Source organism: Lepidochelys kempii, chromosome 16, assembly GCF_965140285.1.
Source record: "Lepidochelys kempii isolate rLepKem1 chromosome 16, rLepKem1.hap1, whole genome shotgun sequence".
NCBI lineage: Eukaryota > Metazoa > Chordata > Testudines > Cheloniidae > Lepidochelys > Lepidochelys kempii.
The window spans coordinates 26,888,361-26,903,040 of NC_136395.1; the positions used below are offsets into that span (position 1 = coordinate 26,888,361).

The 14,680-nt window shown below is 57.8% G+C and overlaps 1 protein-coding gene across 2 annotated transcripts in view; it reads left to right on the forward strand.

Moving 5' to 3' along the window:
• OLFML2A (olfactomedin like 2A) overlaps positions 1-14,436 on the forward strand; it is a 33,264-nt gene extending 18,828 nt beyond the window's left edge. The window contains exons 2-8 of one of the 2 annotated variants that reach the window (XM_073314188.2): positions 1,539-1,802; positions 3,428-3,535; positions 4,413-4,598; positions 5,156-5,420; positions 6,783-7,022; positions 7,542-7,730; positions 9,983-14,436. In XM_073314188.2, coding sequence (XP_073170289.1) covers positions 1,539-1,802; positions 3,428-3,535; positions 4,413-4,598; positions 5,156-5,420; positions 6,783-7,022; positions 7,542-7,730; positions 9,983-10,584 — 1,854 coding nt within the window. In that variant the 3' untranslated portion in view covers positions 10,585-14,436. The remainder of the gene's footprint in view (positions 1-1,538; positions 1,803-3,427; positions 3,536-4,412; positions 4,599-5,155; positions 5,421-6,782; positions 7,023-7,541; positions 7,731-9,982) is intronic. The other variant, XM_073314189.2, reaches the window with a different exon arrangement.
• The last annotated feature ends 244 nt before the right edge of the window (positions 14,437-14,680 follow it).

The window sequence follows — 14,680 nt, forward strand, 5'->3', positions numbered from 1 at the left end:
GAACTGCTGGGAAGCCCTCGGGGTGCCAGTCTGAGCCCCCCATTCCTGCTGGCCTGGTGCACAAGGGGCTCCTTCCTGGGAGATGACAAGACCTTTGTGCCCTAGAGCAGTGCTTCTCAAGTGTCCTGGCCCGATGACCCTCTCGGTGGCTTTTCTGAGCAGTATAAATGAGCTGCTTCCGCTGCGTGTGGGTTCCTTCCTGGGGCTTGGGTTAGGGGTGCTGGGCAGCAGCCCACGTGCTTTTGCAGGGGATGCTTTGTAAACACATTAATTGCTGCTGCTATTAGTCCCTCGTAAATTAAACCAAGCAGCTGCCAATGGCGGCCGTGAGCGGAGGGTGACCTGTGCTGGGCAGGAGGGCAGATGAGACGATCCGCTGGGGACCCTTCTGTCCTTACGCGCCTTCCTCTCCTCTTCTAGCTTTCTGAGCTCGCCCAGCAGTTGTCCGGGCACTGCTTGGGGCATTCGAAACACCCCCAGCAGAGGAGATGGGGGAGGGGAAGTAACCATTGACTCCTTGCTCAGAGCCTCTCAGCGGCTTATTTGCCAGTCTCCTAGGCTGGAGCCTCCAGGCAGGGACTCGGTCTTTGTGTCTTGCACAGAGCTCAGCAGCAATAGTGAATAATGCCAGCTCACTCCTTAGCTCTGAGCAGCTGCCTAGGAACGAGTCCTCTCCGCCCTGCCCAAGGCGGCTGTCGCTGACTGACCGGGCATCGGCCACCTCCCTAGGCCCAGGGCTAGGGAACATTCAGGGCTAAGGCTGGGGTTCTGTTGGAGCCTAAGGGACTGCTGTGCCCAGACTGGGAGTTAGGCCACTTTGAAAATCCCTGTTCCTCATGCCCAGCCAGGCGCCCTGGTATCAGTCAGAGGAGGAAGGCCCAGGATGGTGTCAGCAGGGGAAGGAGAGGTGCAAGCTCCTTTGTGCTCCCCTGCCCCCCAACCTATCGGCGTTTAACAAATACAAGGAAAGGGGTTGAGCTGAGCCGGCGAGAGTAATGAACAGGCTCCCTGACCCCGGGAACATGCTGCAACAGAGTAAGCATTCCCATGAAACCCGCCTCCCAGAGAAGCCACCTGGGAAAGGAGGCTGTCTACCCCAGGGCTAACCTGGGCCCTGGAATGGACCCATGGGGTGGCCAGTCCGTTAGCTCAGGCTGTAGAGATCATACCTGAGCTCTAGATTAGCCAGGGTCCATCCCCGGCGGTGGCCGAGAGGGTGGTTATGGCAACTATCCCAGCAGGGGCTTTGGCCCTTTGTTTGTGCTTGTGGTTGGGGTCCTTAGGACTCCACGTTGGTGCACCAGTGAGCAGAGGCTTTCCTGGGGGAGTCCCAGCAGGGGTCACAAGGGATATGCAGGGCACCTGGCTGGCAAGTGGCTCTTTGGTGGAAGGTGAACCCCGAAGAGCTTGGGATGCCGGCAGGAATTCCTTCCTGACCCCTCCCCCCATGTCCCACATGCACCCCAGAGCCTAAGACGTGACCCAGGACAGGCCAAGTCCCACCTGTCCTTACACGCCTGCTTCTTGCCCTTCCCCAGGTGTTTGGTGACATGGACCAAGTGCGGATGACGTCCGAGGGCTCTGACTGCCGCTGCAAGTGCATCCTGCGGCCTCTCGGCAAGGATGCCTGCAGCCGCATCAAGGATGGCAGCATGCGGGCGGAGGATTTCTACACGGTGGAGACGGTGAGCTCGGGGACAGACTGCAAGTGCTCCTGCACGGCCCCACCCTCCTCGCTCAGCCCCTGCGAGAACGAGTGGAGGATGGAGAAGCTGAAGAAGCAGGCACCAGAGCTCTTCAAGGTACCTGGGGCTTAGGCAGGTCTTGCACATCAGCCTCTGCCTGGAGCCGCTGCTGGCTGCCAGGCTGGCCTCCGCCCCGCCACCTCCCTGGCAGCAGGAGGAGCACGGGCCGCTCCCACGCGCTGACCTGGGTCCCTGAACGCTATGGTCGGCCCTGGGTGCATGGAACCCCCAGTGACACATGAGCTGCACCCCCTCCCTTGCACCAGGCGTTTCACCCTCGGGACCCCAGCACCAGAGTCTGGTTCCAGGGCTCCTGCTCTTGAGGCTCATGCAGTGCCCTGGTGGGAAACGGACATTTCTTAAGAGGGCCAAATCCTGGGGGCTGGAAAGAAGAGAGACCGACTCCCGATCCCAGCCAGACCCATCATGGGCTGATCGCATCCGCAGCACGGCACAAAGGGCCCTTCACAGCCCAGCCCCACTGGGGCAAATGTCAGACAGGAAGGGCTGGGCATTGTGGCATCCGTGAGGTCTGGGGTGAGGGAGGGAGCGCCGGCAGCTGGCAGTGACTCCACGGCACAGGAATCCCTGCTCCCCAGAGACGAGACAGCAGGTTCTCCCAGCAGCGCTGACTCCCTGACAAGAGCAGATCTGTGCTGGGGCCTGCAGGCTTCCCCGGGAGGCCGCGGCTCTAGTGACCCTTGTGCGTGAGAGACAGAGCAGGGTCGAGAGCTTCTGGTGGCTAAATGTCACCAGCTAACAATAGGCAGTGTGTGCCCTGCTCGCTCCCTCCACGCAGCTGTGCAGGCTGCCGGCTCGGCACGCCGGGCTCCACGTCGAAGGGGTCGGCCCTCAGAGCTGGGGAAGGGGCGGCCGGGGAGGAGCATGGGCTGCTCTGCACCCCATGGGCAAGGTCTGACAGACCAAGGCCAAAGTGGGTCCAGGCCATAGGCATCTGTTGCCAGCAGTGACAAGAGGATCACTCAATGAGGGTATGAGTCACCCTGGACAGTTTCCAGGCCTGGGCTCACCCCCACCCAAGGATACATTTCACCTTCAACACTTCCAGCTCCAACTGCAGGGCACACGACTGATCTCAGCTCCCAGCAGGCCGAGGTACTATAGACTCATCGGAGTTAGAGACAGCAAAGACCTCTTAGGAGCAGTGCCCGTGGTGTCCCCTCCCTCTATCATTCCTCAGCCCACGTTTCCCCTTAAGTCCTTAAGCCTCGGCTCTGTAACAATCTGGGGCCCTTTCCCTGGAAGTGTGTGTATGTGGGCAGGGTGGGGGCACAGGGAGAGACAGAAAAGTGGCATGAAATTAAAATCAGTTTGGGATTATTGGTAGTGAGAAATCCCAGAGGATATTGTAGCTGGGCATCATTCTCTCTGCATGGGTTCCTGCACCAGGTTCACATTCTACACTGCATCTCAGCCCCACAAAGCTGCTGCCTATCTATTTTGCATCTGTGGCATTGTGTGCTGGGACCGTAGCAGTCCCATGGTGCTCCCAACACTGAGTCCTGTTGCATTATGTCGTTCGGGTTGCTCTGCCCACTCGTGTGATTTTGGTCTGCAGGAAGCCACACTGAATTTTCCTTCATTCTGGGGTCCCTGTTTACTGCAGCCCCCATTGTCCCCTGCTGCTCTTGGAATTCAGCTTCAAGGTTTTTCCTTCACAGCTCCAGTCCATGGTTGACCTGCTGGAGGGAACACTGTACAGCATGGATTTGATGAAGGTCCATTCATACATCAACAAGGTGGTCTCCCAAATGAATACTCTGGAGGAGGTAAGAGTGGCCCCCTTGCACTGCAGTTTCTGAGCCATCCCAGAGCAAAGCAGCCAGATGAGCAAACACAAAAGCCAGCACCTGCTTCTGCTGCCCAGCCGCCACTCTACCATGGAATACAGAGACTGCAAGCTAGCAGGAAATGAGCTCTGATAACTGCCTTCCTCCTGTCTTCTGGCTGGGGATGGAAACATCCACTGAGGCCATGAGAACTACTCCTCGGGCCAGTTCCTTACCTCCCCCCCACTACCATGGCCCATGGGGGGCACTGCACAAACAGAGGGGGAAATGTGGGTCCTGCCCCAGAGCTCACAGTGAAACTGACACAAACATAGCCAAGGGCGGGGGAAGGGATAGGCTCTAGGGTAAGGATCCAGGTGGAGGTTGTGCTCTGCCTGGTCAATTGCACAGGCTGGGGGCTATTATGGGTGTCGGGCAGGAGTGACTATGAGCAGGGAGTAGGAGAAAGGAATCTCCTACGTAGAGATCCTTCAGCTGCCTGCAGAAGTGATGCTTCCCAAGTCACTGCCACGCATCGCTGAGAGGGTTAGCTGCGCTGGATCCCTCTCCCAGCTGAGAGGCTGTTTGCGTTGGGCTCTGGGCGCTGGGACTTGAGCAGGACAGTACTTCCCTGTCCAGCCCATTCCCAGCCCCCTTCCAGAGCTGGGAATACAACCCAGGAGTCGTAGCTCCCAGCCCCACCTGCCCCAGCCAGTAGACAATGTTGTCATCCCCAGGAAGCGGGATAGGTTTCCTCCTTCCTTCATGCCCTTGCTTTGTAGAGAAACATGAAGCCTTTTGCCTGAACCGAAGGACGATGGAGGCCCTATCAGGTCTCAGCTACTCATGCCCTGTTTCCTTCCCGCCTCTTGCTCAGACCATCAAGACCAACCTGAGCAGGGAGAATGACTTCATGAAGGAGAGCGTCGTTCACCTGACCAACCAGATGAAGCGCTATGAGAACTACTCTGACATCATGATCAGCATCAAGAAAGAGATCTCCAACCTGGGCTACCAGCTGCTGCAGAAGGACGCTGCCGCTGTCCCTGAGAGCAAGGCCCAGGTACCTTCCTGCCCCCCTCACCACACACACACTCTCAGGCACCAGCCTGGTCCCCTCGGCGCTGGCCCGCAGAGCTGAGGGGGCTGCAGGCTGGGCGGAGTGCGGGCCGGGAGGAGGTGCTGCGTTGCCGTGCAGTGACAGCCTGGCTGCCCACAGCGGGAACCTGTGCTAAATGATTAACTCCCTTTGGCCCATTGATAGAGTCAGTCAGGGCCCGCCAAGCCTGGATATGGGCCAAGCCCAGCGTGCAGTAGGCCTGTTACATACTCTGGTCTCCTTTCCATCCTGTCTTAGCTGCCCTGGCGCTGCCATCTTGCAGGTGTCCTCTGTTCTGTTCAGAATTCATCCCGTGCCCATCACCATGGTTTCTGAGCCCCTGGCTTGGTGCACAGAGTGTCCAGAGCAGGGCTCCTGCTGGCTGCGCTGCCTGGAGCCCCTCTCTCTGCAGCAGGAGCTTTGTGATCCCAAGCCATCGGCCCCACTCGGTGCAAGAGCTGGCCAGACACAGCATCACTGCTGCCCACAGAGGTGCCTTTGAACCTGGCTCTGTCTCCTAGGACACGGCCGGGGGCAAAGGCAAGGAGGCGAGCAAGTACCCCAGCGCCCGCAAGAGCCTGGGGGACAAGGCAGCTGTGAGAGTCCCCAAGGCAAAGCTGCCAAAAATGGAGAAGCCCAAGAAGGAGAGCATGAGGGTCAGACCGGGCGCATCGCAGCCCACCCCCAAGCCCAGGCCCTCCGGCCACCAGCAAACGGTGATCCGGGGCATCACCTACTACAAGGCTGCCAAGCAAGAGGAGGCCGAGGGCCTGGTCAGCAACCGAGGTAAGTGCCCAGGCCCCTTGGAGTGGGCACAAGCACCACGACAGGCCCAGCATGGCATGTGGTTGAGAGGACAGGACTGTCCGCTGGCCGGGGAAGCCAGAGGGTGTTCCTGGAACACCCTGGCAGCCCATCCTTGAGGAGCCTCAGACCCTTCCCCAACATTCCGCCAGGTTACCCCCCCTTCAGAGCCACCTGCATGGTCCCCCACTCCCGTGAGCACCCGGCCCCGTCTGCCCCCCACCCGCACATCCCTGCTGGGCCTGGGCTGCATACTGCTCCCAGCTCTCTCCTGTGGGGCAGGGAAGTGCAGGGGGCCAGGCGCTCAGCGTTTATCTCTTGGGACTTGGCTTAAAGGCCTGGTCTTAGGGCACAGGAGAACGTGAGCTGCAGCATTTGGGCACATCACAAAACCACCTCAGTGACCGAGACTGGCACAGGGTCTTCTCAAGGGGGGCCCAGGGATGGGATAACAGGGGCTGCAGGTCTGTACTGAGGGGCAACAGCAGAGCTCAGTGTGTGCGTGTGTGAGGAGCCCAGGGTTGGCATAACAGGGGCAGCAGAACAAGACCAAAATGCATCCGAAAAGCTGTGGGGAGCGACCCTACATTTAGTGGCATAAAAGGTTGAAAAGCGAATCCCACATTCAGCTGCTGGGAAGTTTCCTGGCCTCCAGCCTCTGGGTAAATCTGTTCCCTGCGCACTGATCCTGTCCCCGACTGCGCTACATTCCCTGCTCCTCTCTCAAACACCGTGTTTGCACACTCAGTGGCGCGAGTGAGGGATTTCAGAGGGCAGCTGCCCCCATTTTTACACAGCTCCCGGGGCGGGCCCAGCTCTTCTCTGAGCCCCACAGTGTTTTCCTGGAGCTGGGGCAGTTGGTTTAGTTTCACAAAGAAGGTAGAAAAGAGGGAGCATTTGGTTAAATGCTGCAGAAATCCAACCTGGGGAGCCCAGGCCCTGCATCTGGGTTCCCCTGCCCTCCTGCCTTGCCTCGGCACCCCCACCCCCCAGTGTGCTGTGGAAGCAAGGCAGCGGGGGCCTCAGGCGGGAACAGCCATCCTGCAGATGTAGGGGAGAGGCAGGACTCCCTCCGCTCAGCTCCCCAGCGGGGTGGGACATGGGCTCCCTCGGAGGGGGTGGGATGGGGTGGGCAAGGGAGGGAGTCAGATGCTCAGCACAGGAAGAAGAGTAGGGACTGGGGGTGGGGTGGAGGAGGGGGGAGACAGACTCCCCGCAGTCCTGGCCTGTTCCTCAGCACAGCTCCCGGCCCACCCTCCTGGCACTCCTTGCCAGACAGTGCCAAGCCAAGGGAAGGGAATGGCAGGAAAGGAACGGCAGGAAGGGCTCTGCTTCTTTCCTCAGAAAGCCCCGGGAAGGGGAGTCCTTGGATGGACCGGCCGGAGGAGAGAAACCCTGAGTCTTACGCTGCTGCAGAGGCCCAGGGGAGAGTCGGCGAGCAGGTGGAGACCACCTCTGCCCACTCCACCCGGGCCCCCAGCACCACCCGGGCCCCCAGCACCACTACCCAGAGCCCACCAGTCACCGTCCTCTCCATGGGGGACAATGCTGAAGGCACCGAGGGGCTGGAAGCGCCTAACCAAGGTGGGTTGGGGGCACCGCACAAGTCCCTCAGGTGGGTATGTAGGGCCAGGCCCAAACTGCAGCTGGGGGACTTGCTCTGTGGACATGCCACAACTGGCGAGCAGCTGAGTGGGCCCTGGTGAGCCTGCTGGAGCTGTGGTCCCTCTGAGGTGGGGCTGAGGGGCCCTGGGAAGGCAGGGGGTGGGCAGGGAAGCCACCCGTGCTGTACCTGCCCTGTGGCTAGAGGGGCTCGGTCCCTGGGGCAGCCGGACGGCACGAAATCCAGGCACAAGGTGAGGAGAAGGCAGCATCTCTGGACTTGCGGGGGCGGGGGGCGCTCCTAGAAGCAGATGTTTTGAAACTCTGTCTGGGCCTTTGAAACAAGCCGGCAGGCAGGATAAAAGTGGGGGAGCCCCTCCCAGGGTAGGGAAAGGCCTTTTTGCGGGGTGGGCCTGATTGGCTGCTCTGGGCGCGGGCTGGGGGAGCAGGGCACAGCCTGCTCCCGCGGAGACTGGCAGTTAGCGCCTCTTGTTGGCTCAGCAGTGAAAGAGGTGCAGTGTGAGGGCACCATCAAGTCTGTGGAGCCCCCCGTGGAACACCACAGCTACGGGCGTAACGAGGGGGCGTGGATGAAGGACCCCGCGGCCAGAGACGACAGGATCTACGTCACCAATTACTACTATGGCAACAACCTGGTGGAGTTCAGGAGCCTCGACAACTTTAAGCAAGGTGAGATGCTCTGGGGGGCGCCGGCCGTGGGCTCCCCCACACTCCGCCCCAGAGTCACAGGGAATGACGTGCCCAGGTAGCCTGGCTGCCCCAGTTATTCAGCAAGTTGGGGATGGGTTTGTTTTGTGGGGGTGGGGGATATCCTCTGGAGGTAGGCTGTGATTACGGGATTCCCACTTGGTTCTTAGAGCCCGGCGGTCACTCCAGTTTTATTCTGGTAGCGCCCAGAGGCCCCAGCTGAGTTCAGGGCCCCGCTGCGTTAGGTGCTGCACAAACCAGAGTGAGAGGCTGACCCCGCCCCAAAGAGCTCACAGCCAAGGGAGTGAGGGTGGGCAGAGCTACAGAGAGGAGAAAGGACTTGCACGAGGTCATCCAGCAAGCCAGGGACAGGGCTGGGGCTAGAGCTCCTGGCTCCCAGACCCATGCCCCAGCCACTCGACACAGCTGCTCAACAGGTCACATGGTGCTGTTTCTGTCTCCTGACTGGATGAGTATAACTACTAATGGCATGAGACTGGTGGCTGGTGACTCTGCATGTGAAGTCCCCTGAAAGCCCCCATGTGAGGGCAGCTGCAGGGAGCACACACAATGGGGCAAGGCTGGGTTGCAGTGAATTCATGGAGCACCTCTAATGACCATCGGAGAATGGCTGACACTCTTCCCTCACCCCCTGCTCGGGAGGGGCAGGAGTTGGCTGGGAAAGTCGGGGGTGAGCTGGGAGCCAGGCATTGCTGGGCAGAGGGGAGCTATCCTCACTTACCCTGGCTGTTCCCAAACTGCAAATGGTCTGTGGTCGGGCTCAGCAATAAGACTCACGCAGCAGAGAGCGCATCTGGAAACATTAATTGTGCCCAGCGTATCGGATTCCTCTTCCCACTGATGGCGTCTGGATTGCTGCCACTCGACAGACCCCACGTCCCCAGAGCTGCATTTGCATGTCAAGGCAGACACCGAAATGTTTTTCCCATACAGCAGATGAAACCAGCTTAGAGAAGCTGAGCAGGGTGACTGTTCAGCACAACCGCGCTGTTAGCGGCACAGGAAGGTCAGAGCGGCCAGGAGCCGTACACACGGTCTACATGTTGAAACAAGATAAAAGAGAGACTGGTGCTTTCAAAAGTTCGGGGCTTGGACAGCGCCTGTGAGACTGGAGCAGCGCCTGGGTGATCAGGCAGGTCCTGGCACCTGCACGTCGGGTTACACAAGTTCACTTGGCTGGGGAGAACGTCCCAGGAATGAGGCCTGGATGCTGCAGGCATGCAGAGAAACGGGGCTGATTTCCCAGGGCTGGAAAGTGAGAAGCAGCTCCCATCCCATTGCAGGGCTGCAGTAGGAGCCGTACAAATGGGACTCAGTCTGAGCCCCACATCTGCCCCAAACTGAACCTGGAGCTTTCATCAGCCCAGGTCAACTCAGGGAGAGACTCACGGTTGTGGCTCTTTAGCTCACCTTGTGACCCCTAAGGAAACCCCACCTTCCGTCCCTGTTATCCATCCCCCACCTATCCTGGGGCTTCTCTGAGCCCAGCCTCCAGACCTGTCCATGTTCATCCAGCACAGATGTGGCCCAGGATGAGCAACACCAACAGACCCAGACTCTTTTCTGACCCTGCCCAGGGCCAGAGTCAGTAGCCAGAGGGAATCTCTCCCATTAGGACCATGAGAATCGCCATCCTGGGTCAGAGCAGGGGCCATCTGCCCAGGAGGTATCTCCTTTGCGCCAGGCAGCGAGTGATGAGTCTGCCTGTAGCAGGACTTACCGCCCGTATCAATGCTGCACGGCTCACAACCCTGAACACGAGGTTCTTCCGGCTTGAACAGAAGCTGGTTTATTCCCTTCCCAAGGTTAGTGCCTATTCGGCATGCTGGAACTTGGCCGGCGGGTTTATGGGCTTTGGTTTATAGAATACTCTGGGTCTGGAACTGCCTCGGTGAAAGTAGTTTGCTCTTCCTAGAATCCTCTTCTAGTCACCTTCTGCTCAGCAACAATAGCTAGTCATGTCCTCAGCCCCAGCTTCCATTTCTGCCTCCCGGCTCTACCCAGGCAGGACTGGTGCTCACAGAAGCATGTAGACACGTGAGTGCAGCTTGGCACCTCAGGCCCCTCTGGTAGGAGCAGTCAGCTGGCAGTGCAGAAGATGAGTGTGCAGAAGGGGGATGTGGGGAGGAAACATGGCCAGTGGGAGGTAAGGATCCATTCCTGGCTCAGGTGCCTAGTCTTTGTTCCTTAAAGAACTTTCACTTTCACCACAGGTCGTTGGAGCAACCTGTACAAGCTCCCTTACAACTGGATCGGGACCGGCCATGTGGTCTACCAGGGAGCGTTTTACTACAACCGCGCCTTCACCAAGAACATCATCAAGTACGACCTGAAGCAGCGCTTCGTGGCTGCCTGGGCCCTGCTGCCCAACGTGATGTACGAGGACACCACGCCCTGGAAGTGGAGGGGCCACTCAGACATCGACTTTGCAGTCGACGAGAGCGGGCTGTGGGTCATTTACCCTGCAGTGGACTATGACTACTCCCAGCTGGAGGTGATCGTCCTGAGCAAGCTGGACCCCAGTGACCTCTCCGTGAAGAGGGAGACCACCTGGAAGACAGGCCTCAAGCGCAACTCCTATGGGAACTGCTTCATCGTCTGTGGCATCCTGTATGCCGTGGATGTGTACAGCCAGAGGGATGGGCAGATCTCCTATGCCTACGACACCCACACAGGCACTGAGGCCAACCTCAAGCTGCCCTTCCTCAACGAGTACTCCTTCACCACGCAGATTGACTACAACCCCAAGGAGAAGGTCCTCTATGCCTGGGACAACGGCCACCAGGTGACCTACAGACTGCACTTTGTGGTCTGAGCAGCGGGCCCTGTGTCTCGGCGTAGGTTGGGCCTACAACATCAAGCACTTTTAGCTGTGTGTCCAGGGGCAAGGCGCCTCCATGTGCCTTACACCACTTCTGCACTTGGGCTGCAAACAAATCCACACACTTGCGCACCCCCTGCCACGGACCTCTAACTGCCTTTGTGAGTCAGTCGTTGCCGGAAAACAGGCAAACTGGCCTGGTGCAGCCAGGCCTTGGCCAGGATCAGTGCCTTGCAGGAGAAGACCTCTGTGCTGCCCCAGCACCCAATCCAAAGAGCTCTCTAACTAGGGTGACCAGATGTCCTGATTTTATAGGGACAGTCCCGATTTTCGGGCCTTTTTTCTTATATGGGTACCTATTACCCCCAACACTCTGTCCTGATTTTTCATACTTGCTGTCTGGTCACCCTATCTCCAACCAGCCAAATCCCATTCCCCTCCTAAGATCAGCCTTAGCCCCTCTCCCTGGATCCTCCAGAGCCAGGTGGTAGCTGGGGGAAGGTGCAAATGGGATCTCTCCCTAGGTTTCTAACACCAGCCATTTGCTCAGCATCTTGGGCTCAGCTTTCCACCCTTCTTGTCTAAGTCCAGTGCTAAAGTATTGTGCATGCAGATTTTACATGGTGGGTAGAGGTAACAGGGACGTCATTTCTCTACGTTCCAGCCCTAGCTTGGAGGCAGGGGGAAGAATTTCCCGTACACCATCCACCAGAAGTACAGTCATTGGTGGTATTAATTCACTCAGTCCCCACAAAGCATTGGACCCATTCTCCTCCATCACCAACCCATGGCTTTAAGCCCTTTTCATTCAGTGGTCAGCATGTTTCAGCCTCCTAGATTCATTCCTGAAAGCCATCTTGGCATTTGCTGAAATGGCTTGTCTCATGCAACCAAACCTAAACGGCTAGGAGACCTCTTTCTGTAAGCCCTGGTGCTGACATCAGGGACTAGGAACTTTGCTGGGAACTGGGTGCCCATGAATTTCCAGGCTGGTCCACATAAGGCAAGGTCTTATTTAAAGTATCAGCCATCCGGCCACTGATCTGTACTCTGCATTGTCTCCTGTAAATAGCGACACCCCCCCCCCATGTATTCCTGTACAAAGCTGTAGCTTATGGTGCCAAGTGCCAGGTTTTTGAGTGTTGTTGCTCCCTTCTCCACATCTGTCCACTGCCCAAGCCAGTGTGGGGTGAGCAGAGCTCTCACTGCATGTAAATGTGGAAGGGACTGAGCTATTTCTGAGCGCCCAGCGGGAGGGAGGGGTTTCCTCTGGCTCTGCACTGCAATTGTCACCCCAGGGGTTTGACCATCTTGGGTTGCTAGCAGGAATTAGGATCCTTTTCCTTTATTCCCCTTTCTGCTGCCAGTCACTTTGTTACGTTCACAGGGTGACCAGCACCTGCTACAGCCCACCAAGCAGAAATGCAGGCACCGGGTCTCAGAGGGACTTGGTGACACGGGCATCATGCCCCAGGCCCAGAGAACTTGCCATGGAGCCCACACAGTGCCCACTCTGCCCAGAGCCTGTCTGCTACCTTCAAGATATTTAATGTGCATAAAATTTGCAACATCAGCATTCTTCGTAGCAGAACATCCCCTGCGGTCCCACTGTTTCCCTTCCCCTTACAGGTTCTAAGTCTTGGTTGCCTTCCCTCTATCCTGTCTGAGAATGGCTAGATCCATGGTCTACTCCAGAGCCCACCAACAGCTGGTGCTCAGCCCCTGGTGACATGGCTGCCTGCAGTAGAGATCCAAAGGGGAATGAAAGACACAGCAGCCAACTAGATGAATTCAGCTACAGGAGCAGAAGAATCTCTCAAAGCTAGAGACTAGCTCAAACCAGCTGTCCCAGCACTTCACCCAGCAAGCAGACTGGCAGCGCCCACAACCAATTTAGCTTCCTGGCAGCATTCCCTCCTCAGAACTCACTGTCACCGGCCCAGGGCAGAACACTTTGCTAAGGGTGTGTAAGAGCTGGCTTTGCCAAACTGGCCTTTCGTGGGTATTGCATACAGCACTGCTCCCTGCCCCTCTGCCGGAGCCCACGCCGAGTGCCCCTGCCCAGCACCATCATGCACTCCCCAGGGACAGTGGTCGAGAGAATATTTTTAGGTCTGTGTATCTGCCTTGTAACATAACTCAGCGAGAAGGAGGGAGCAGCACCACATGCCCAACCAGTCCCCCACGGCCCCGGCAAGCGCTGTGTGCTTTGGGCCATCTGTGTGATCCCCGATGGCTGGGTGTCCATGGGATAAGCTTGGTGCCAATGTGGCCTTCCCCACAACAAAGTGCAGTAAGCAGACATTGCTACTGTGTTCGATAGCAATTTGCAAGCACGAGAGGCTGGTCCACTCTGTGCCATAAGCCCAGGGGGCCAGCACAGCCCGGGCTCCAGGACCATCAGGTATTTCCCACACCCAGGCCCAGGCTCACCAGCAGGGTCCAGACAGACGTTCGAATTCTGAGTTGGGTGCTACATTTTTTTTTCTAGCTCAAGGGAAGGTTATCAAGCCAAAGCTGGCTGAGGCAAGAAGGGCAGACATTGGCACTGACTCCCAGCTCCTAAAGCACTATTAGCCTGTGACACAGATGGCTTTGATCTTGCCTGGGGCTGGCCCATTACTAACACAGAGGTTTGCACAGCAATGCCTTTCCCGAGGGGAAGGTTCACTGCGCTTCCCAGCATGGAGCACGGGCTGTTTTCCTTTGCTCGCCATTGCAAAGAGCGGAGTGTGGTTTGTAATCTCTCTGCTCTCCCTGGCACAGCCTGAGTTCACAGCCTATGCCTGATTCTCCAGCTGAGCGGAGTGGGAGCATCACCAGGCACTCGGACAATCTCTGAGAGTTTTGCCCGAGCCCTGCTAAACTCTCCCCCATTCTGGGCGTCCCCAGGACATCTGGGTGGGGCAGATGCTGCCAGGTCTCCTGGTCCCACTGCTGGAGTCAGTCAACAGCAGAGCCTCGGGCAGCTCTTGTCAGCCACAAGCTTCCCCGCCCCCGATGTCCCTGAGCAGCTCTGTCCCCAGGAAGGTGGAGGCTGGGGAGAGCGGCTCTTGCCTCACACACCGAAGTGCTGGAGAAGGCCGTGAGGAGGAAGAGGGGTGTCAGGGGTGCTGGTTGAATAGGGAGGCTGCTCAGAGCTCAGGGCTGCAATCACACCTAAGCTCTCCTGTGCTGAGCACTAGAGGCAGGTGACCTCCACAATTCTGGGGTGTGCAACACCCCTTCCACTACCCCCTTGCACCTCTCAATGGGAAGAGTTTTTCCAGCAGCTCTTCCAGCCAGGCTGCTCCTGGAGTCCCACGGCAACCCCATTGGGACCACCGTCAAAATGCATTTCCTTGAATGTTGTAGCTGCCCAGGCGTACAAATGCCTTAGTGTGCCACTTACAGGTGCCGCAAATCGGCCTTACCCTAATGCCCCAAGGGCAGGGGTTTGAGAGCGCTCTGGCAAGAGGGGTTTATTTGGGTTACTTAGTCCCGGCATAAGCAGCAACCATCAACTGCTAGTTTAGAAGATGTGATGAAGCCATCTCTGCTTTCTGCAGCTCTTTAGCTTACCACTGACATGCACTCAGGGCAGCAACCCAGAACCCTCTCACCTGGCAAATGAAGGCTCTCCATTGCTGGCTGTGCTGGGTGTGAACTCCACTTAGATTAATGATGCCTGGAAAAGGAATAAGGCTGCAAATGGCAAGCCGTGTGTGTTGTTCAGATGGCGTTTGCTGCGTTCACAGGCTCCCAGCCGTTGAGGGAGGGGTCTGTGGCTAGAAGCAGGGAGTGCTTGGCTTGATTTCCAGTCATTCTTAGAAGTGAACCATAATAAAAAAATAACAGGATGAAAAACCCAATTTTTGTCTGTCATTTCACCAGGAGCTCTGGTCTGGGGACCCACCACACTACTGGCATGTCCTGGTCAGTGCTGGCCTGGCCTGGCCTTGCCAAAGACAAGCTCTGCAGCTGAACAACGGGAGTCAAATTCTGTTGATAAGAGCTCCCTGCAGCGGCATGGGTTCTTGGAGCACAGACTCTGATCCACTGGGGAGCCCTGTGCCCCTGGGGCCCAGCTACATTCTGCCCCTGAAGAGTT